Source organism: Gracilinanus agilis, chromosome 3 (assembly GCF_016433145.1).
Source record: "Gracilinanus agilis isolate LMUSP501 chromosome 3, AgileGrace, whole genome shotgun sequence".
Lineage (NCBI taxonomy): Eukaryota > Metazoa > Chordata > Mammalia > Didelphimorphia > Didelphidae > Gracilinanus > Gracilinanus agilis.
This window is the reverse complement of record NC_058132.1, coordinates 277190043-277208754: the sequence shown is the minus strand read 5'-3', so window position 1 is coordinate 277208754 and position 18712 is coordinate 277190043. Positions and strand designations below refer to the sequence as shown.

Genomic DNA, 18712 nt, shown 5'->3' with positions numbered 1-18712 from the left:
TGGAGAGAAAGAAAACACCAGCAGTTGAAGCAATGGGAAAAAGTCTTCTGCAGCAAGGTGACATTCAAGTTGCATTTTATAGGTGAGAAAACAAACTCAAAGAGGTGAAAGAAACTTGCTTTTGTTTATTTAAGTAGTTAAGGTCTTCTGATTCTCTAGGCTGTATTCTTTCTACTACACTGGGTTGCTTAAGTCCTGGCATGGCTTGACAACAAGAGCCCATATAGCAAACAGGGATGTCAGTAATGTTATGTTGAATGAATAAAATATTCTGGAAAATCTAAATACTAGAAAAAATAGTACTTACATATATTCTTGGAATTTGCCAATATCTTGAATAAGGTTTTTAAGTACTTAAATGCTATATTTTCAAAAGAAATTTGAAATTCCGTTTGAGGTCACTTATAAACACAGTGATTTTAACAAAATGAATGCTTAAAAAAAACTCTGTGACCTTGAGGGCAGGGACTGTCTTTTGCTTCTTTTGTAGCCTCAGTTCTTAGTACAGGGCCTGACCAAAGATGCTTGATATTTTCTGATTTGAAATTATTTTGATAACTTCTCCCATTAACTGTTTTCCTTTGTAATCTCATCTTATTTCATGCATTTAAAAACATTCTGGGAAGGAGTCCACAGGCTTTACTAGTCTGTCAAAAGAATCAATTATATACAAAAATTAAAAATCATTGTTTTAAAGGGAGCTGGGAGTAGTGGAGAGGGAATTTAGGAAGGCCTAAATCAAAATACCTGCTCTGTCTGAGATATTGTGTCAGTGTGATTTTGAGCTAGTTGTTTAATTTATCAACAGGGCAGGCCACTCTCCAATTCTAGGTAACAGAGCAGATGCTTAGGTGCTTGGATAGATAGATTTTCCTTTCTTGCAATCTGAATAGGAAGGAGGTAAGAAAGGGCATTAGAAAGGAATAAAGGCAGTCAAGAGAAAAGAGGAAAGAAGAATAAAAGAGGAAAGAAAGGAAAAGAAAGATAATTAAAGATTCAGAAGTGAACTGTACATAGTGGTCATTCACTAAGGTATAAGTTGAAGGTCAAATCACATGCCCTTCTCTGGGCCTCTGTTCCTAAGAAAGAAAAGAAGACTACACTAAGTTCTAAGAATGAATGAATAAAAGAGAGAGGGGGGAAGCCTGTTGGCTTGCATCCCACTTTAAGATATAACCCAACTTCACTTTTTCCACCAAGGCAATTTTTAAAAGGAAGCAATTAAAAAAAATTAAAAAATAGCGCCTTATGGGCAAAAGATCAACAGGCAGGCGATCCATATAACCAAGGGGCTGGAGTAGGAGCGGGGGTTGGGTGGGAGCGATCGATGACTTCACTGCTCCTCAGGCTCCAGACCTCGATTGGCTCGGGCATCTGTTTCCCGGACTTTCCTCTCGCAGGAGCTCGGCTCCCGCGCACTCCGCGGCTTCCCCACCTCCTGGACCCTCCCCCTCCCTGTATTCCCTGCCCCCCCATCCGCCGCCATTTTAGGCTGGGCCGGAACCAGCTACTGCGCGCGCGAGGAAGCAGCTAGAGGGCGGGCGCCCCCACTACCGCCGCCTCTGCTAAGCCAGAGCCGGGGGACCGCGCGGGGCGCTCAGGCTTTCGGGGCTTCGGCGGGCGGGGAACGCACGGTTAGCCCGGGCCGTGGCGGGCCGGGGGTAGGCGATCGTCAGAGGCACTGCCCCACCCCCTCCGCTCTTTGCCTAGGCCTGACGCGCCCTCCCTCTGGTCCCTCCTCCCGCCCCTCGCCCGCTGCGGGCGCCTCCCCCTGTTGAAAAGAGCCCGGGAAATTCTCACGTCGTCGGCGCCGGACGCGGGTGGCGGCGGGATAGGCGGCGTCGGGGCTGGCGCGTGTTCAGGAGGCCGGCCAGGTGCGTGGCCGCTTGGCTTGACCCCCCAGTCCTCGCCCTAGGTCGGGACGCGGCAACGCGGCCTGAGGGTGAGTGTAAAAGAGGGGCCCAGTGGGTACACACGTGTGTGTGTCTTTCTGTGGGGAGTGTGCATGCGCGCGTGTCTTGGTCCGCGCGCGGCAGGGCACTGATACTACCGTGGGGGGTTGGGGATAGCCGTGCGCATTTCTGGGGCACTGACTTGGAAAGGGGGAGTAAGTACTCGGTGTCAGAGGTGGGGGGTCGTCTCACAGCCACTGTCTCCTTCCTTATACCCCCGCCCCCAACCCCAAAGTGTAGCCATCATGACCGCTCGGGACTGTAGCCCCCTTACCCCGCTGTTGGAAACGCTGGAGGATCCCGCCACCTCTGTGGGGGAGCAAGTGGATGCCTACCTGACTTTAGCCAGGTAAGTCTTAGTTTGCTTCCAATCTCTCATCTACTTTACCCCCCCCCCCCCCCCAATCTCTACTCCCCCATTCTCCCGGTATCCAATCAGTACTATTTTTACTCCTCCCTCCCATTTCCTCTTAGTGTTGGTTGGGCATGGATTGGTGTGGGGAGAGTGGATTACAAATAAGAGGACGGGTAGTCTGCATCTGTCCACAAGTCAGGATCTTAAGGTCCCGTTTATTCTCATCATAAGGATAGACTGAAGGAGATCCTTTGAAGAATTGGTGAACATTTTTTGTGCAGTTGCCTCTCTTCATTTATTGAAGACAAAAGGGATCTAGTTTTTTTCCAGGAAAAGACTTGCCTAAACATTAATTAAAAGTTAATTTGTTGCCTGGGTGGGCATATATATTTGCAATCATTTGCATAGCTGTGCCATTCTTTTTGAATGTTGCAAACTATTTTTAAAAATTTAGTTGCAAAACTAGAAATTTTTTTGCTTTATTTTGAAATGATGTACACATATTGGTAAAGCACTTCTTTTTAGCAAATAGCTTTATTTTAATTTAATATTTTGGCAAAATTTCCCTAAATGTGTTCTAATATGAGTACTGTGTATTTCAGGCCAAGAGTGTCTTAAGAATGAAAATATAAACCTTATTTTAAGAGAGGAATCAACATTTTTAGTAAGTTTAAAAATGATTAAATTTTTTCCCCCCCGCATATTCTTGGAAGTCGACTGACTGGAGAAGAAGGGAAAGAATTCATTGTAGAAATCAAGAAACAGCTTCCTCGTCTTTATAAAGCATTTAAGGTTTGTAATTCCTGAAGTTCCTTAAAGTGTTCTGCAAATTCTTTGAGCCTTTATTTGCACAACTAGTTTCAAAGTGAAACAATATTAATACTGTTGAGCAGGTTAAGTTAGAAAGTAACAATTTTACTGTATAATTAGCATTTGTATTTAGAATTGAAGGTACCTTAAAGCAACAACCAGTCCAACCTCTTCACTTTATAGATGAATAAACTGAATCCTAGAGAGGTTAAATGACAAGCCTAAAGTCACTTTTGAAAGTAACAGCTGAGAGTAATTGCAAATATCTTTCCACTGCCCAAGTGTGTATATAAAAACAGAAATTAGTATTTCTCTTGCTCATAGAATTGATTTTGGCATTGACAACAGATTCTTGAGGATTGCATTTTAGGACAGTTGAGAAACACCCAAAGCATCCTAGTTGATATCCAATACGTACCTATCAATATAATCAAAGAATTAATGCCTTATTAATTTAGCTTAGTTAGTCATGTCACTTTAATAAATTTTAACATAATTCTAATTATACTTTTACATTTTATATTTGAGCTTCAGTGCCTGGAGATGGTGTTTTAAGCATTGCACAAACATTGACATTTTACATTTGTTTATGTTATAGCCTTTTGCATGTGAATGGGGCAATACTTCATAAATTTGAAATGATAAGTTATGGGAGGGGGGAGATAGAAAAGAGACAAAATCAACATAAAATACCAAGTAGGTAAATACTTAATATGTTTTCTCTTTTGAGGAAACTTCTTGAGAGCAGGGATTAACTATCCTTTTTAACTACTTTCCAAAATATAATAGAGCAATAAGTGAAATAGGCATTTGAGTGCCTACTATATATTTGTTATTCTATATTTTACAAACGTGGAAGTATAAAACTTAGTCCCTCTCTGCCAAGAAATTAATAGTTTGTTTGAGGAGTAGAGTTTTAACATAAAAGTTAAAGAGCTCTTCCAGTAACTAGGAGTTTATTGATCTCAACATCCTAAATGAGTCCAATTTGCTTGATGCTAAGCCCCCTTTTTTCTACTTTATTCCATTATAGGGCTTTGAGGAGTGCTAACACCAGAGGAAGTGGCATTGACTTGCTTTCCTCACAATTATGAGTGCTATGAATAAAGGGACTGTATCTGTCTTGCCCACAGACATTGGAAAAAATTAAGAGTAATCTTTACAACAAGGGGGTTGTAATCCTATAGAATTCCAGAGAAGGGGGGAAAGGAAAAGTTTTTAGGCAAGTCTACAGACAAGTTACTTAATATTTCCCATGCCCCATTGAAAACTATCAATTATGATAAAGAATTTTTAAAAGAGGGAGAAAAACGTTATGCAAAACTAATAAATATAACAAAAATATTTCATGTTCCACAATCATCCTTAATGCTCCCCCAACTTCTGCAACAAAGGAAGAGTATCTTCTCATTTTATCTTTTTGGGACCAAACTTATTTATAAATTTTCAATACTTGGTTTTGATTAATTTTCTTATTTCCATTTAATTATATATTTTTGCTTACTGGCATTTTGGAAATATTTGTATTTATCATGTTCATTTCTTATAGTTTAGTAATATTCTGTTATGTACACATACTACAAATAGTTTAGCCATTCCTCAGTTGGCAACTATCTGTTTGATTTCTTTTAATTTGCTATAACAAAGAGTGCTACTAGAAATATTTCATAAACTTTGTCCTTTTTTGCCATTGAGCTCCTTCAGATATATATCTGGAGGGTACACTAATGGCAGGGGGAGTTGTGATTTGGTGCAACTATAGAGATCATGTGTCACCTGGACCTTGAAGAATAGGTCTAACTTCAAATAGACAAAAGTAGGGAAAGCAGCAAAAGTATTTCAGGAAAGGAGAGAGAATCTTATGTACAAAATGGAAAATGAGCATTGGATATTTGGATGGATAGCACTCAGTCTTGTATAGGAAGAGCAGAAAGCTTGTAATAGGGAATAATGAGAAATTTAAGTAGGTCTGGACAATGGGATTTATGGAGGGATGATCTGAATGTGAAAGACTGATCAATTTAAAAAAAAATTTTTTTTAAACCCTTAACTTCTGTGTATTGGCTCCTAGGTAGAAGAGTGGTAAGGGTGGGCAATGGGAGTCAAGTGACTTGCCCAGGGTCACACAGGTAGGAAGTGTCTGAGGCCGGATTTGAACCTAGGACCTCCTGTGTATAGGCCTGACTCTCAATCCACTGAGCTACCCAGCTGCCCCCAGACTGATCAATTTTGAGGTAGATAGAAGGGAATCTTCAACGTTCTTTAAGCATGGGAGTGATGGGGGAAAATTGGTGCTTTAGCATATTTAGTATTACATGAAGAGAATAATAGGAAATTGATTGTTAATTAGATGGTTATTGTAATTAGACAGTGATGAATTCTTAAACTAGTTTGTGGGAAAGGGAAGGAAGAAATCATGAGGTCTATCAAAGAAAGAATCAGAAAAATTGTGAGTAGTTGTAATATAAAGGCTGAGGAATAGACAAGAATTTTCCTTATTTATCTTCTGTACCTGTACTCATCCTTTATTTTAGCATCTGGAAGAGTTCTCTAAAGCTATCTGCTTGTATGCTTGTTCCAACTTCTTAAGTACTTGCACTTTGACTTTTCCCTTCTCTCTACCCTCACTTTTTATCCTTTCTTCTAGGATTTTCTTCTTTGCTTTCAAACATGTATTAATGTCCTGTATCTAGGCAGGGGAAGACTTTATGAGACAGGTCCTCCTTTCTCTAAGAATGTTCTTCATACCTGCTTCTATCTTAGAGTTCTTCTGTCATTTCCTGTCTTACCTCCTTTCCCCCCACCTGCTCCATATTTTATAGCAATGCTATTATCTCAATTGATGTATTTTGTGAATTGAGTTAAATTATGGTGATCTCTTTTTGTCAATTTATAATTTACTTGTATCTCTTTTAAAAGGCTTTGTTAATTTATTTCAGTTTCAATATATTACAGTTTCTAGTTGATATATTGGTTGTGTTTGTTTTTTCAGACCCACATTTCTAGTCAAAACTCAGAACTGAATAGTGCTACTCTACAAGCTATGGGGTTTTGTTTATATAACCCTCAGATTACCTCAGGATTATCAGGTATAAAATTATTTGTGACTTAATTTTCAGAATTTCATAAGAAAAAAGACTTTTTGCCCCTTTGTTGTACTGTGTTGTCTTTGGGCCTTTGTAATTTGGATCTTTGCTTTTAAGAAGATATAAGTAGTAGCTCTTATTGCTATAAGCATTTTCTTCCTGTGCATGTTGCAGCAAATATTGCCTAAAACCTACATTTTTATATTGTATTTGAACTCTTAATATGCCATAGAAATTATGAATTTTTTTAAAACAAAGTGCCAAAAGTGTTCTCAAATCATTACAATTGAACATTCTAAGACTATATTTAACTGAAATTCAAATCTATCATTGGGGGTGTGTGTGTGTGTGTCTCTCTCTTTTCCTTGTTATTTGATGTGAACTTGGTGTTTGTGGAATATGCCTTGAGTAGCATAAAATATAGCTCGTTTTTTTTTTAATGTTGATAGTATTACAGGGAAAATGAGTTTTATGATTTAAAATGTTCCATAATCTACAAAACCCAAATTTTAAATGCTTATTTCTCAGAAAGAGAAATGGAAGAGCTGCTTTCACAGTTGACTGATATTGCGACAAAGAGTACAGACAAAAACACACGTACTCGAGCACTTTGGGTAATGTCTAAACAGACATTTCCCAGTGAAATTGTTGGCAAAGCAGTAAGTGTAGATTTTTTTTTTGTACCTTCATACCATTTTCTATGCCTATCACAATTAGTTTTGATTATATATGTGTATATATATCTTTTCTAGGTACCCAGTATAATTACCATGTTAGAAGTAGTATTTAATAAGGTGGATGTGCATTCTATGGTGGTTGATTATGAAGCACTAAATGTTATCATACGGTATGTATATTTGAATGTCATGCTTATTGAAAGATTTTTAATACACTTAATGATGTTTGAAGGAGTAGATTATTAATATGCTAGGTATTTCATTGCCCAAATCTCGGTAATTAGTTGAGACGTGCTCTAACATAGCATTTCACATACATTAGGACTCTGAGATTTCTTGATTAGAATATCATAATGGTACAGTAGCATGTGTTGGAAACCCACTGCTTTGCTTTCTGTCAGTTGTATGCAGTATGCTCATTCATCTGGTGGAAAGACTCATTTAAAGAGAGTGATCAAAATAAAATGTTGAACATTTGGTTTCTTACTATTATGTAGGATCATTAAACTTGGAATTAATTGAATGGTAGGATATAGTTCTGTGATACATATAAGGGATTGGTGGCTGTAAAGTTGGGGTCAACCTATACTATATATTCTTTTCTCTGCTGTGAAGCGGTCCATCCTAGGATTATAGTCAGTCATTAATCATTTTTAAGCACCTACTGTGTACTAGGCATTGATCCAATCCTTGAAGATACAAAATGAACCTAAAAACAGTTCTTGTCCTCTAGAAGCTCACACTCTAATGGGGAAACAACAAGCAGACAAGTACAAGCTATGTACAGGATATATTGGAAATAGTTACCAGAAGGAAGGCATTAGAATTAAGAGTGTGAGAGGATTCCTGTAGAAGATGGGATTTTAGGAGAAGGACCACTCCAGACATGGAGGATAGCCAGAGAAAATGCTTATAGCCTTGAGATGAAGTATTTTACTCATGAAACAGAATTCAGTCACTTTATCCAAGAATGTTGGTATAAGAAAGTGTAAGAAGACTTTGGGTGGAGGGAGTGCTTATGAAGGGATTTGAATGCCAGAAGATTTTTTATTTGGAGTTGGAGGTGACTGGGAGCTATCAGCATTCTTTAAAGAGGAGTGACATGATTGGATCTATGCTTTAGGGGAAATGGTAATTAAATGAAGGATAGATTGGAATGGGGAAAGATTTGTGGCAGGCAGACCCATCAGCAGGCTATTGCAATAGTTCAAGTGTAAGGTGATGAAGGTCTGAACCAGCATGAAGGCAGTATTAGAGGAAAGAAGGGGACATATTTGAGAGAGAATACAAAGATGAAATTGATGCAGTAGATTGCATCTGAGAATGAGAGAGAGAGGAGTCAAGAATGATGCCAATGTTTGGAGCCTGGGAGACTTGTGAGGACATTGTTACCCTCAATAGTAATAGAGAAGTTTAGAAGGAAGGAAGGTTTAGGGGGAAAGACTAGTTCAGTTTTGGACATGCTAAGTTTAAGTTATCTATAAGATACCCAGTTTGAGATGAGTAGAAGGCAGTTTTGAGATACAAAGAGGTCAGCAGAGAGGTTGGGGGAAGGATAGATGAGAATCATCAGCACAGAATTGATAAGTCTATGGGAGCTAATAAGATCACTAAGTCAAGAAGTATAGAGGGAGAAGATGACCCAGGAGAGAGCTCTGTGAGATATCTACATGATCTCCATGAAAATCCAGCAAAGGAGAGCAGGTACCTCTCAAATGTTAATAATACAGTGTAAGTAACAGTGTTTTGTTTTTGAAATAATATTGGCTTAAAAGTTTTTTTGACTGCCTTATTTTCAGTATTCAGACTCTTTGTCTTTCTGTACCTCGTGACACTGTTGACCACGTGTTCTTTCTAAATATTTGGTGCTGTTGGGGTTTCCATGATTCTGCTCTCTGCTTTTTTTCCCTTCATTTTTGACTTCTACTTCTTTAGTCTCCTACTGGGTCATCATGGAGTCTTTCTCTTCTCTTCTCCCTTCCTCCCTCTATTTTTTACATCCTGTCCTTTCTTCATTACCTCCCCCTCTCCCCCTTCTCTTTCAGTTTTCTCTACACTGATTCCTAAATGTACACATGTGTATATATATATATATATATGTATATATACATAGATATACATGTGAATATAAATATCAAGAAAGACATCTATAGAGATCCATAAATCATAATTATTCATTTGAAATCTAATATTGCATCTCCATCTTCCTACCTAACACCCTTCTTAAGTCATCAGGCTGGCATTGCTCAAAGACTTTAAATGGTTCCCTGTTGCTTTAGTAAAAGTGCTAAGTAGTTTTTAAGGTCCTTTACAGTCTTTTTAAAAAATTTTATTTAGAATATTTTTTCTTTATAGTTTTTAACCTATTTTCCCAGCCTTATTTCAAATTAATTTCCTTCATTCATTCTACATCCCAGTTAAAACTCCACCATCAGGTATCCTATCCTTAACCACTTCGCCAGATTTTCTGTATTCCTAAAATGTATTCTTCCATCACTTCAACCTTTTAAAATCTATCTTCCAAGACTCAGATTAAGTACTACCTCTTAAAGTCTTACTTGATTCCTGTCCCTCTTTCCTCAGCAGTTAGTATTTTCTCCCTCATAAAATTGTTGTATAATTCTCATATGTGTCTGTTGTAACTTTACCTCATATAGAATATACTAATAAACTCCTTAACAACAACAAAGGACTTCTTTTTTCTTTGCATCTTTAGTACCTAACATAGTTCCCTGCATAAAGTAGGTATTTAATATATATTTGAATGGAGTTGAATTCTAGAGGTAGGTTTTGAAGGTAATGTTACAGGAAACATACAATTTTTTTAGTCATCAATCTATCATGTAATATTAATATTAGCAAGGTAATTTTCTTGAGAAAAAATTTACTAATCACTTGCAAATAAGTTATGAGTTTTGACTTAGATATTTATTGTAATTACAAACACTCTTTTCTTAAGCATAAATTTCTATTCTTTCCAGACTAATAGAACAAGCCCCTATTCAAATGGAAGAAGAAGCAGTGAGGTGGGCAAAGCTGATCATACCTTTAGTGGTACATTCAGCTCAGAAGGTACATTTGCGAGGAGCTACTGCCTTAGAGATGGGAATGCCATTGTTGCTCAAGAAACAGCAAGAAGTAGCAGCTGTTACTGAGCAGCTTATGACGACTGTAAGTGTTAATTTTAAGTTATTTAAGTGAAATCTTTAAGAATTTTTTGAAAACTGGACAAAAAAATTGTAAGGACAGAAATTTGTCTTTACATATTGTATATCCATAGCATGATAATACTCTTAAAACTAAAAATTTTATCAAGATTTCAAAGTTAACCTTCAGCCCTATATTGTTTGAGATACTGCATTAATAATTGTTTTTCCTAATTATAAATTGATGTTTTTATTGAAGTTTGTCTTTGTTTTAACTCTTAACGTCAAAATTAATTTTTGGTAATTTTACTTAGGATATTTTATTTTGTTTTAAAGTGATTTTTTCAGATTTGATTTAATGTTTTAAGTTAATAATTTCAAAATGTTTTGTAATGGGTTATGTATCCAAGAGTCTTGATTGGAAAGGAACTTAAAATGTATGGTTTATTCTAATAATTATACTTAGGAGTAATAGCCTTAAATAGTGTTGTAAGGCTTTCAAAACATTTTATATATGTTACGTCCTTTTGTTGTCATAACCCTGAGAGATAAATGCTATTATAATCCCCTTTTTTAGATGAGGAAATTTAAGACTGAGAGAAGTATCTGTAAATTCAGGTCTTCTGACTCCCAAGTCCAAGGAGTCTTTTATAAATATATACATACATGTGTTGGAGATAAGGTATTTAGTAGAATCTCTGCCCCCATTATATTTATATCTAGGGGGAGAAGATACTACACAAAATAGCTATAGGCTAAATTTTTGAGAAAGGACAGTGCAATGCAAAGATTGCAGTCTTAATCTTCTAACCGAATCAAAATACCATTCTAGTATAACATGTTTCCTAGTAAATGATTGGGAATTTGAATTGACAGGAGAAAAATATTAAAGAGCAGATTCAAGATGCAGTAGGTCAAAGTCTTTTAGCTTTCTGTGGAACCTGCCAGAGTCATTTCATTAGAATAATCTAATAATCTAGGGTCAGCTCTCACTATGATGTAGATTAGTCATTCAAAGTCAAAAACTTACAATTTAATATATCTGTGTTATATTTTTATTTTGTTAAATACTTCCCAATTATAGTTTAATCTGATTTGGGCTGCACTGGAAAGGTATTAGGACTACATTGAATTTGACACCTCGGGGTTAGGTAAATGATGTCTTTTCAACTTAATGTTGACTGTTTAGATGAAAAGACATTGATTGCATCATTGTTATTAATAGTTATTACTGTCATTGCCTGTGGAAATGTCAGAACATTAAACTTTAGTATTTTACATTGGTATTTTTTTAAATTTTTGATGCTTTTTGTCAAAGTCTGCCCTTTCTAAGGGCTGCTGTGAAGGACTTCTCAAGTAAGATTACCTGCTAAAAATTTCATATCAGAATAGTGTGGAATGAGTAATAGGCATGAGTTAAAAAAAAAAAAATCTGAATGCCATAAAGAGAGAGAAAATAAGCCAAGAAGCCTTAGTTATCTTCCTTAGTTCTCCTCTAATTCTCATGAAGGAAAATTGCTATATCACTTTTTTTTTCAAGCCTACCTTATATATATAGGTTTACTAGGTTTCAGCTTATATTAATGGTAACTGTAAAAAGAAAGAAATTTTTTAAAGTTATTAGCATCTCGTACTATTTAAATTTTGGTACATTTGGCCCTGAATTTGGGATGTTTTAAAATAGGAAATAGGGAATATCAGTATGCTGTGAAATAATGAGTGATCTCTGTATGTCACTGTATGTTAACATGGTATAGCTTTGTGCCAGGATTTGATAACATAATTCATTTAGGGAAAGCTTTTCATAATTGAAAATGCATGTAAAATACTTAAACAAATTTATCAGACTGAAATTTTCTCAGTGGGGTATGGCGTTAGATGAATAAATTGACTTATTTTCTAAAGTCCTAGCTATTTTGAAAAGGCTTTTTAAAAATTATTTTGGGAGCAAAATTAATGACTTAGAGCAGAGTTCTTAAGCATTATTTCTTTACAATCCTTTTCACCACCTGTTTTTCACTTAAAAAAATTTTTTTTCCAGAAACTAATTCCAGAACTACAAAAGCTATTCATGAGTAAAAATGAAACATATGTGTTAAAATTGTGGCCTTTATTTGTTAAACTTCTTGGAAAGGTAAGAGTTGCATTTTCCCTGCATAATAATTTCTAAATGTGTTCCTACCCTGAATGGATTCATGACATCTGTTACTGTTTTGTAAAATTTAATTTTTTAATTTTCAACTTAAAAAACACCATGAAAAAGTACAAAAACATAAAAAGGATTACATATGAAACCTTCAGTATTCATTCTGTACAATTTGCTTTTTTTAAAGTACATATTAAACACATTCTTTTCCATAGTTTCCCTGTTTGTCTGCCTTCTTTCAAACTTATAGTCTCTGAATTAAAAAAAAAAAAAAGATTCAGTAGCCTTTTGTATTACTACCTTCTCCCCATTATAAAAAGAGGGGAGGAATCCTTATAAGAATAGTAGTAATGCAAAATAACTCTAGAATGGCTTTATCCAAAAATGTATTCTCTTTCTTTATCATTGATCCATCACTCTGTAAAGAGGTAGGTAACATGCTTCATCATTGGTTCCCTGTAGTTACCTTTGACCATTACTATGACAAGACTTGTTTAAGAATTTCAAAGTTGTTTTTACAATTATATTTCTACTCTTTTTACTTTGCATCAGTTCATAAATACCTCAGTATTTTGTAAGCATGACTTAACATTTTTTGCTCAAGTAATATATTTCTTTACATTTCTATACCGCAGTTTATTTAACCATTCGCCAGTTGATTGTTACCCCCTTAGTTTCTGGTTCTTTTTATATTCTTTTTTTCCTTTTCATTCCCCCTTCAGAGTCTACTTTTTAAAGTTGCTATGTTTTGCTTTTCCTTCTCTTGTATTATACTCCTTAACTTTCCCTTTCTCTATCCCTGATTTTTCCTCTTCAGTTTAAATGTTCCTATGTTTCACACTGTGTGAGCTTGTATTTGCCTGTTTTTCATTCAGTTTAGTGGGCTCCATTTGATCTCTTTATTCTCCCTTATTCTCTCATGTTTCTATTCTTTTCTCACATCTCAATTTATGAGAAATAGAACTATTTCTTTTCACTTTTTTCTAATTTTAACACAGGTGTATTCCGGGAAACCCTCAGGGAGTAGAACGAGTCCAATGCCAGGGCCTCTCTGTCTTATTTCTCTCTCAGTAGAGGACATTGACCTTCTTAATTAGGGGTCGGCAACCTTTTTGGCCATGAGAGCCATAACACGCCACATTTTTTAAAATGTAATTTCGTACGCAGTGCCCACAGTGTGCGCTCCTGTAACAGAGCCTGAAAAAAAAATTGACTTTATGGCTCCTGCAGAAAGAGCCATATCTGGCCCTCAAAAGAGCCAGATATGGCTCGAGAGCCATACGTTGCCAACCCTTGTTCTTAAGGATTACTTGTGTTTCTTCCATCCCTTAGCATAATGCCAAGTACATAGTAAGCACCCTATTATTATGTTAAATCTTTATGGTCAGTCAGCTTCCCTCACTTAGTCTAGTAAATTTATCTTCTAGTTTTCTGTTTACTCTTATGTATTTTATAAACTGAGCTCTGCTATTTTCACCAGAAATGTTTGAAAGTACTATATTCCATCAGAGGTCCCTTTTTCCCCCCTCAATAGGCTTATATTATACTCTTTTTCTCTAAAATGGTTATCCTGTTACTTTTACTTTTTGGAATATCATACAAATTGATCAATTCTTAAGGTGTAGAAGCTGCCAGGTCTTACGTCATCCTGATTCTGGTTTCTTGCTATTTGAAATTACTCTTTTTGCTTGTTTATAAGATTTTATCTTTGACTTAAAAGCTCAGGATTTAGATTATATTCATCCTGAGACTTTGATAGATTCTATTTTTTTTTTTGAATGTTTTTGAGTTTAATGGTAATTTAATTCTTCGATGACAGTTGATCAAGTAATCCTTATGGTCTCATCAGAAATTGCTTTTAGCAAACAAAGCTGATCTTGAACTTGAACATTTAGAACAGATTTCTGAGGGTTCTGTGAGTTTAAGTTAGATGGGAGGGGGTCGTCCTTATTTTCACTAACTTCTAACTGAAATTTTGCCATTTCCTTCAATTATTTAAAATATCTGAGAAAGGGTCCATAGGCTTTCAGGCTGCCAAGGAGGTTGATGAATTCAGCCAATATGCTTTAACAAAGACAATAACCATCCATCCTAAAAGGTCCTAAGCCCATACAAAACATTGCAACTAGAATTCAAAGCATGCCCACTACCATTGGGTTTAACAATTATTTCTTTTGTTCTGGGCCTGTGATTCCATTGGAGCAGGGAACTTCCTTTACTTATTTGCTTAGCCACAGTCACTTAAGTTATGTTAGAGGTAGGGTTTGAACCTAGGTCTTCCTAACTTAATAGTGTGCCTTTTATCCATTATTATCATTGCTTCATTTTTATAGGTAATATAAATTTTCAATAAGTCTAGAGATCATGCCTTTGCCTAACTTCATAGTTCTCTGAAGTTTTTATATATATATATATGTATATATATATATCCCCACCAAATCTTCATTGCTAAAAAGCAGTAAAAATTGGCCTCCAAATTATAAATTATAATCTACTAAATCTAAAACTAATGGTAGATTATTTTTTGCATACAAAGAAAAGGCAATGTTATGGTTTAATGATTTTATTGTGGCACATATATGTCTATCTACATAATTAAATATGTGTACTTAAAGTATGTGCTAATGTTATTCTGAGGGGTGCTCCCGGGGCTTGGTGACAATATGCCACCATAATGGTGGCAAATGACCCTCCTTTCTGGCTGGGGGCAGAGCTTCAGTCTTGGGACCATCAGGTGGAGTTTCCTCAAACAATTGCTGAACCTCACGATCCCAACTTTCCAAGCGTAGTTTCTTCCACTTCTCCCTCTTAGCAAAGTAATCAGGGTACATTGCCTTCTCAGAGGGCTGCCAGTATTCTAAGCACCACTCAGGAACCTTGTAACATTCATATCTTTCAAAGGATGTGCCTCCAAGGGAATCTGGAAAGATATATGGCTGAGGATGCTGGTTAGCCCAAAATTCTTTCTCACCATCCCAAAGCAGTTTGGTGGCCTTCACCATATCTTTTTCATTCTTATGACTCTCAAACTGAGCTCTCAGTAAAGAAGCTCTAAACCGATATTCATCCCTTTTAACTATCCAGGACTCGAGGTGGCGAAGCGCCCGCTTGTAGAGCCGCAGCACCTTTTGCTGATGGGTCAGATAGGCGCCCGGGGCGGACAAGGCCATCTCGCCCCGGTTCACCTTCAGTCCAGCCTGTAGCCGCCTAGATTCTATTTTTGCCTTTCAGTTCTAGTAGATCTGAGAAGTTTTCATTTAGGATTTTTGAAATCCCAAATCTAAGCTTTTTATGATAATGGTTTTCAGGGAATTTTATTCTTAATTTCCCATTGACCAATTTTTCAGGTCAATTTTTTGATATGTTTTTCTTTTTTTCAATCTTGTGGTTTTGTTTGGTATTTTTTATTGTTTCATGGGGTTATTTCTGGTTGTTCTTGATCACTTGCTTATTAATTTCTTCCATCAATTCATATAGTTACCAGTTAATATATTTTGCTAGTGAGTGTTTGAATTTATTGTGGGGTTACTTTTTTCTGGTTAGGATTTTGGATCATCAATGGTTCCATAATTTTTTAGTTGGTGCCTTCCATTTATTTATTTCTAGCTGTAATTCCTACATTGGAATAGCTTTAATCCAGGATCATAGTTTTGGGTGGGCAGATCTCAACTGGTATCTATCTAGATTACTGTATTGTCACATTGCTATATTGACCTCCATCTCCTGAGTTGTGTTTCTGTGATGATAGGATCTTCAGGGTACCCTGGCATCTCAAAACAGAATTTCATGGACCTTGGAGCACCTGATTCTGGATATTTCTAATCTGAGAACTGCTGAGGGGGGAAAAATTGAGTGAATAGATTGGAAGTGGTCACTACTACCCAGATCAGCTTCCCTGTCCTTTTTAAGGTCATAGATGTGCGTTTCCAACTTCCCTGGGTTCTTTCTTAGGGGATTGCTCAGTCATAATGAAGGGCTTCTGTCCTGTTTGTGCATGCCTTTGCTGACTCTTGCTTTTTGGCAGTTTCCCTTCCTGTTGTTTCTGAACATCTGGGCCACTTTTTATGCTGTTCTGGGATAGACGAGATTACTTAACTGTAGTTTCCCATCAGATTTCTTACTCATTATTTGGCCAGGTATCTGAACTCGGGGTTTCACAGTCTAATCACTAGTGTACCTGCATTAGTCATTACTGTTCCTTGTTGCTTCAGTAGACTAGTCCATAGTGTGCAGGTTTCCAACCACTATGGGAATTTCTTGTGGGAGGCCTCTGTTGACCCCAAATGCATAAAACTTACAGGTTAGAGGTATTTCTAGCCCAACTCTATTTTACTGGTAAACTTCTGCCCTTTTTTTGCCATGACTTGCTTTTTTAGTGATCCCCCTTTCCTATTTTTCATGGGCTTCTGGCTGAATTTTTACAATCTTAGGTTAGATGAAGTCTTTTTTAAATTTTTTTTTTTATTTTTTTAAACCCTTAACTTCTGTGTATTGACTCCTAGGTGGAAAAGTGGTAAGGGTGGGCAATGGGGGTCAAGCGACTTGCCCAGGGTCACAAAGCTGGGAAGTGTCTGAGGTCAGATTTGAACCTAGGACCTCCCGTCTCTAGGCCTGACTCTCAATCCACTGAGCCACCCAGCTGCCCCAGATGAAGTCTTTTACTATAATTTTTTAATAGATTTTCTTGATCACTGTTTGAATCTGATGGAATATTTGTCATTTCTTAGAGCAGAGTAATATTCCATTATATTTATGTACCACAATTTATTTTGACACTTCTCAATCAGTGGGCACATACATCACATACATTGTTTCCAATTCTTTGCAACCACAAAAAGTGCTATTGTAAAGATTTTGGTGAATATAAAGAACTTTCTTTTTACTGTTAATTTTTTGGGGGGTATGTCATGTTATACAGTTAATCTAATCCTTTATTTGATTTTCGCATGTTTAAGTCTACATATTGCTATAGGCATACCCTTCCTGCACTTTTTGCAAGTAAATGCAAACAATTTTGAAAACTTTCCTTTTGGCATTTTGTGTTACCTCTAGACTCTTCATCGAAGTGGGAGTTTTATTAACTCACTGTTACAGCTAGAAGAACTTGGATTTCGTAGTGGAGCACCTGTGATAAAGAAAATTGCCTTTATTGCCTGGAAAAGTTTGATAGATAATTTTGCATTAAATCCAGGTAATTAAAAAGTTTTAAAAATATGCATTTTTAAAATTTACTGCTAACTGGAAGAGAACAAATGAAGTCATAGCTGCTAGTCTTAAATTATTTTTAATTTAGGATTTTTGAATGTTGATGTATCCATACAATAATTTAGATGTAGCTCAAGATTTTTCCTCTTAAAACCTTCTAGAAAAATTAGTTGTGTCCCATAATCAGTAGTAATATGCAGCAAGTGATTAGTGAATAGGGAATCAGACAGAGCAAGGTTCCATTTTGAGCCTCAATGTGTCATCATGGCCAAATCACAAATTCTCTGAATCTGAGTTTCTTTGTCTATAAAATGGGCATAAACTGTAGTATTTGTTTAATAGAAAATTATAAAGCTCAGTTTTGTATGTTAAAAGTACATTGCAAATATAATAACAACCTGTATGCTGCTTTATTTTAATGGTATAACATTATTTGAGATGGCTCACATACCATCTGTTAGTGTAACTAAAATGTTCTGGTACTGATTTATAATATAATAGGAGTTTAAAGAAAGAGATTGGGGAAGCGGTGCTACATGACTTTTTATTGGAAATACATAACAGATTAACCTATCAAGTACTGAGTAGAAAAAGTAACACAAATCAGGAATGGTTAGTCAAAGCTAGTCTTGAAAACTGGAAAATAGTCTTCTTAGAAAATTCATCCTCTGAATAATTGAACTGACTATGAGAAGAATGATCTTAAGGAGTTTTTTCTTTGTATAGATAAATCTCATGGATAATTATTGGTGTCTGCCTTTATTTGAACTTCAGTTTACTAAAAAAGCTACTTTAAAACATAAATTCATGTTTTTAATCTGTTCTTAAGATATACTGTGCAGCACAAAGCGACTCAAATTACTAATGCAGCCATTGAGCTCTATTCATGTGAGAACAGAAGCTCTAGCACTGACAAAGCTGGAAGTCTGGTGGTATCTGCTAATGAGGCTTGGACCTCATCTTCCTACAAATTTTGAACAGGTAACAAAACATGGAATGTGGACTGTTATATTTTGACTGCTCTATGCATTCTTGTCGTCAAAAGTTTTAAAATAAGTTGCATATTCTGCTCAAAAAAATAAACCTAGAATTATGATTTTTTAAAACTGATACAGATGCTATCGAATGATGTTTTGTCAGATGACAAACATTTAATGTTTTTTGTCATGAAATGAAATCAGTAACAATTGAAAGATTCTTACTGAGTTTTTTTGATTAATTTAGGACTTTTTATTGTTAGACTACTGTAGATCATCTAGATGTTTGTGGATTCTTAGAGTATAGTTCTTCCCTACACTCCCCCCACCCCCACCCCCTGCCTTTTTTTTTTTTTTT

The 18712-nt window shown here is 36.1% G+C and overlaps 2 protein-coding genes across 2 annotated transcripts in view; one reads left to right on the top strand and one right to left on the bottom strand.

Moving 5' to 3' along the window:
- The first annotated feature begins 2197 nt into the window (after positions 1–2197).
- Positions 2198–18712, top strand: part of RIF1 (replication timing regulatory factor 1) — a 50759-nt gene continuing 34244 nt past the window's right edge. Inside the window, exons 1-9 of the mRNA XM_044669879.1 lie at positions 2198–2301; positions 3021–3099; positions 6110–6206; positions 6732–6862; positions 6956–7050; positions 9862–10051; positions 12068–12160; positions 17225–17363; positions 18207–18358. Coding sequence (XP_044525814.1) covers positions 2198–2301; positions 3021–3099; positions 6110–6206; positions 6732–6862; positions 6956–7050; positions 9862–10051; positions 12068–12160; positions 17225–17363; positions 18207–18358 — 1080 coding nt within the window. The remainder of the gene's footprint in view (positions 2302–3020; positions 3100–6109; positions 6207–6731; positions 6863–6955; positions 7051–9861; positions 10052–12067; positions 12161–17224; positions 17364–18206; positions 18359–18712) is intronic.
- LOC123242265 (NADH dehydrogenase [ubiquinone] 1 beta subcomplex subunit 9-like) lies at positions 14720–15342 on the bottom strand. Its single transcript, XM_044669880.1, has one exon. The coding sequence runs from the start codon at positions 15340–15342 to the stop codon at positions 14800–14802; it is 543 nt and encodes a 180-aa protein (XP_044525815.1). The 3' UTR covers positions 14720–14799.

What these genes read in the sequence shown, in the direction of transcription:
- LOC123242265 (XM_044669880.1), bottom strand. Translation starts at nt 15,342, where the DNA reads ATGGCCTTGTCCGCCCCGGGCGCCTATCTGACCCATCAGCAAAAGGTG.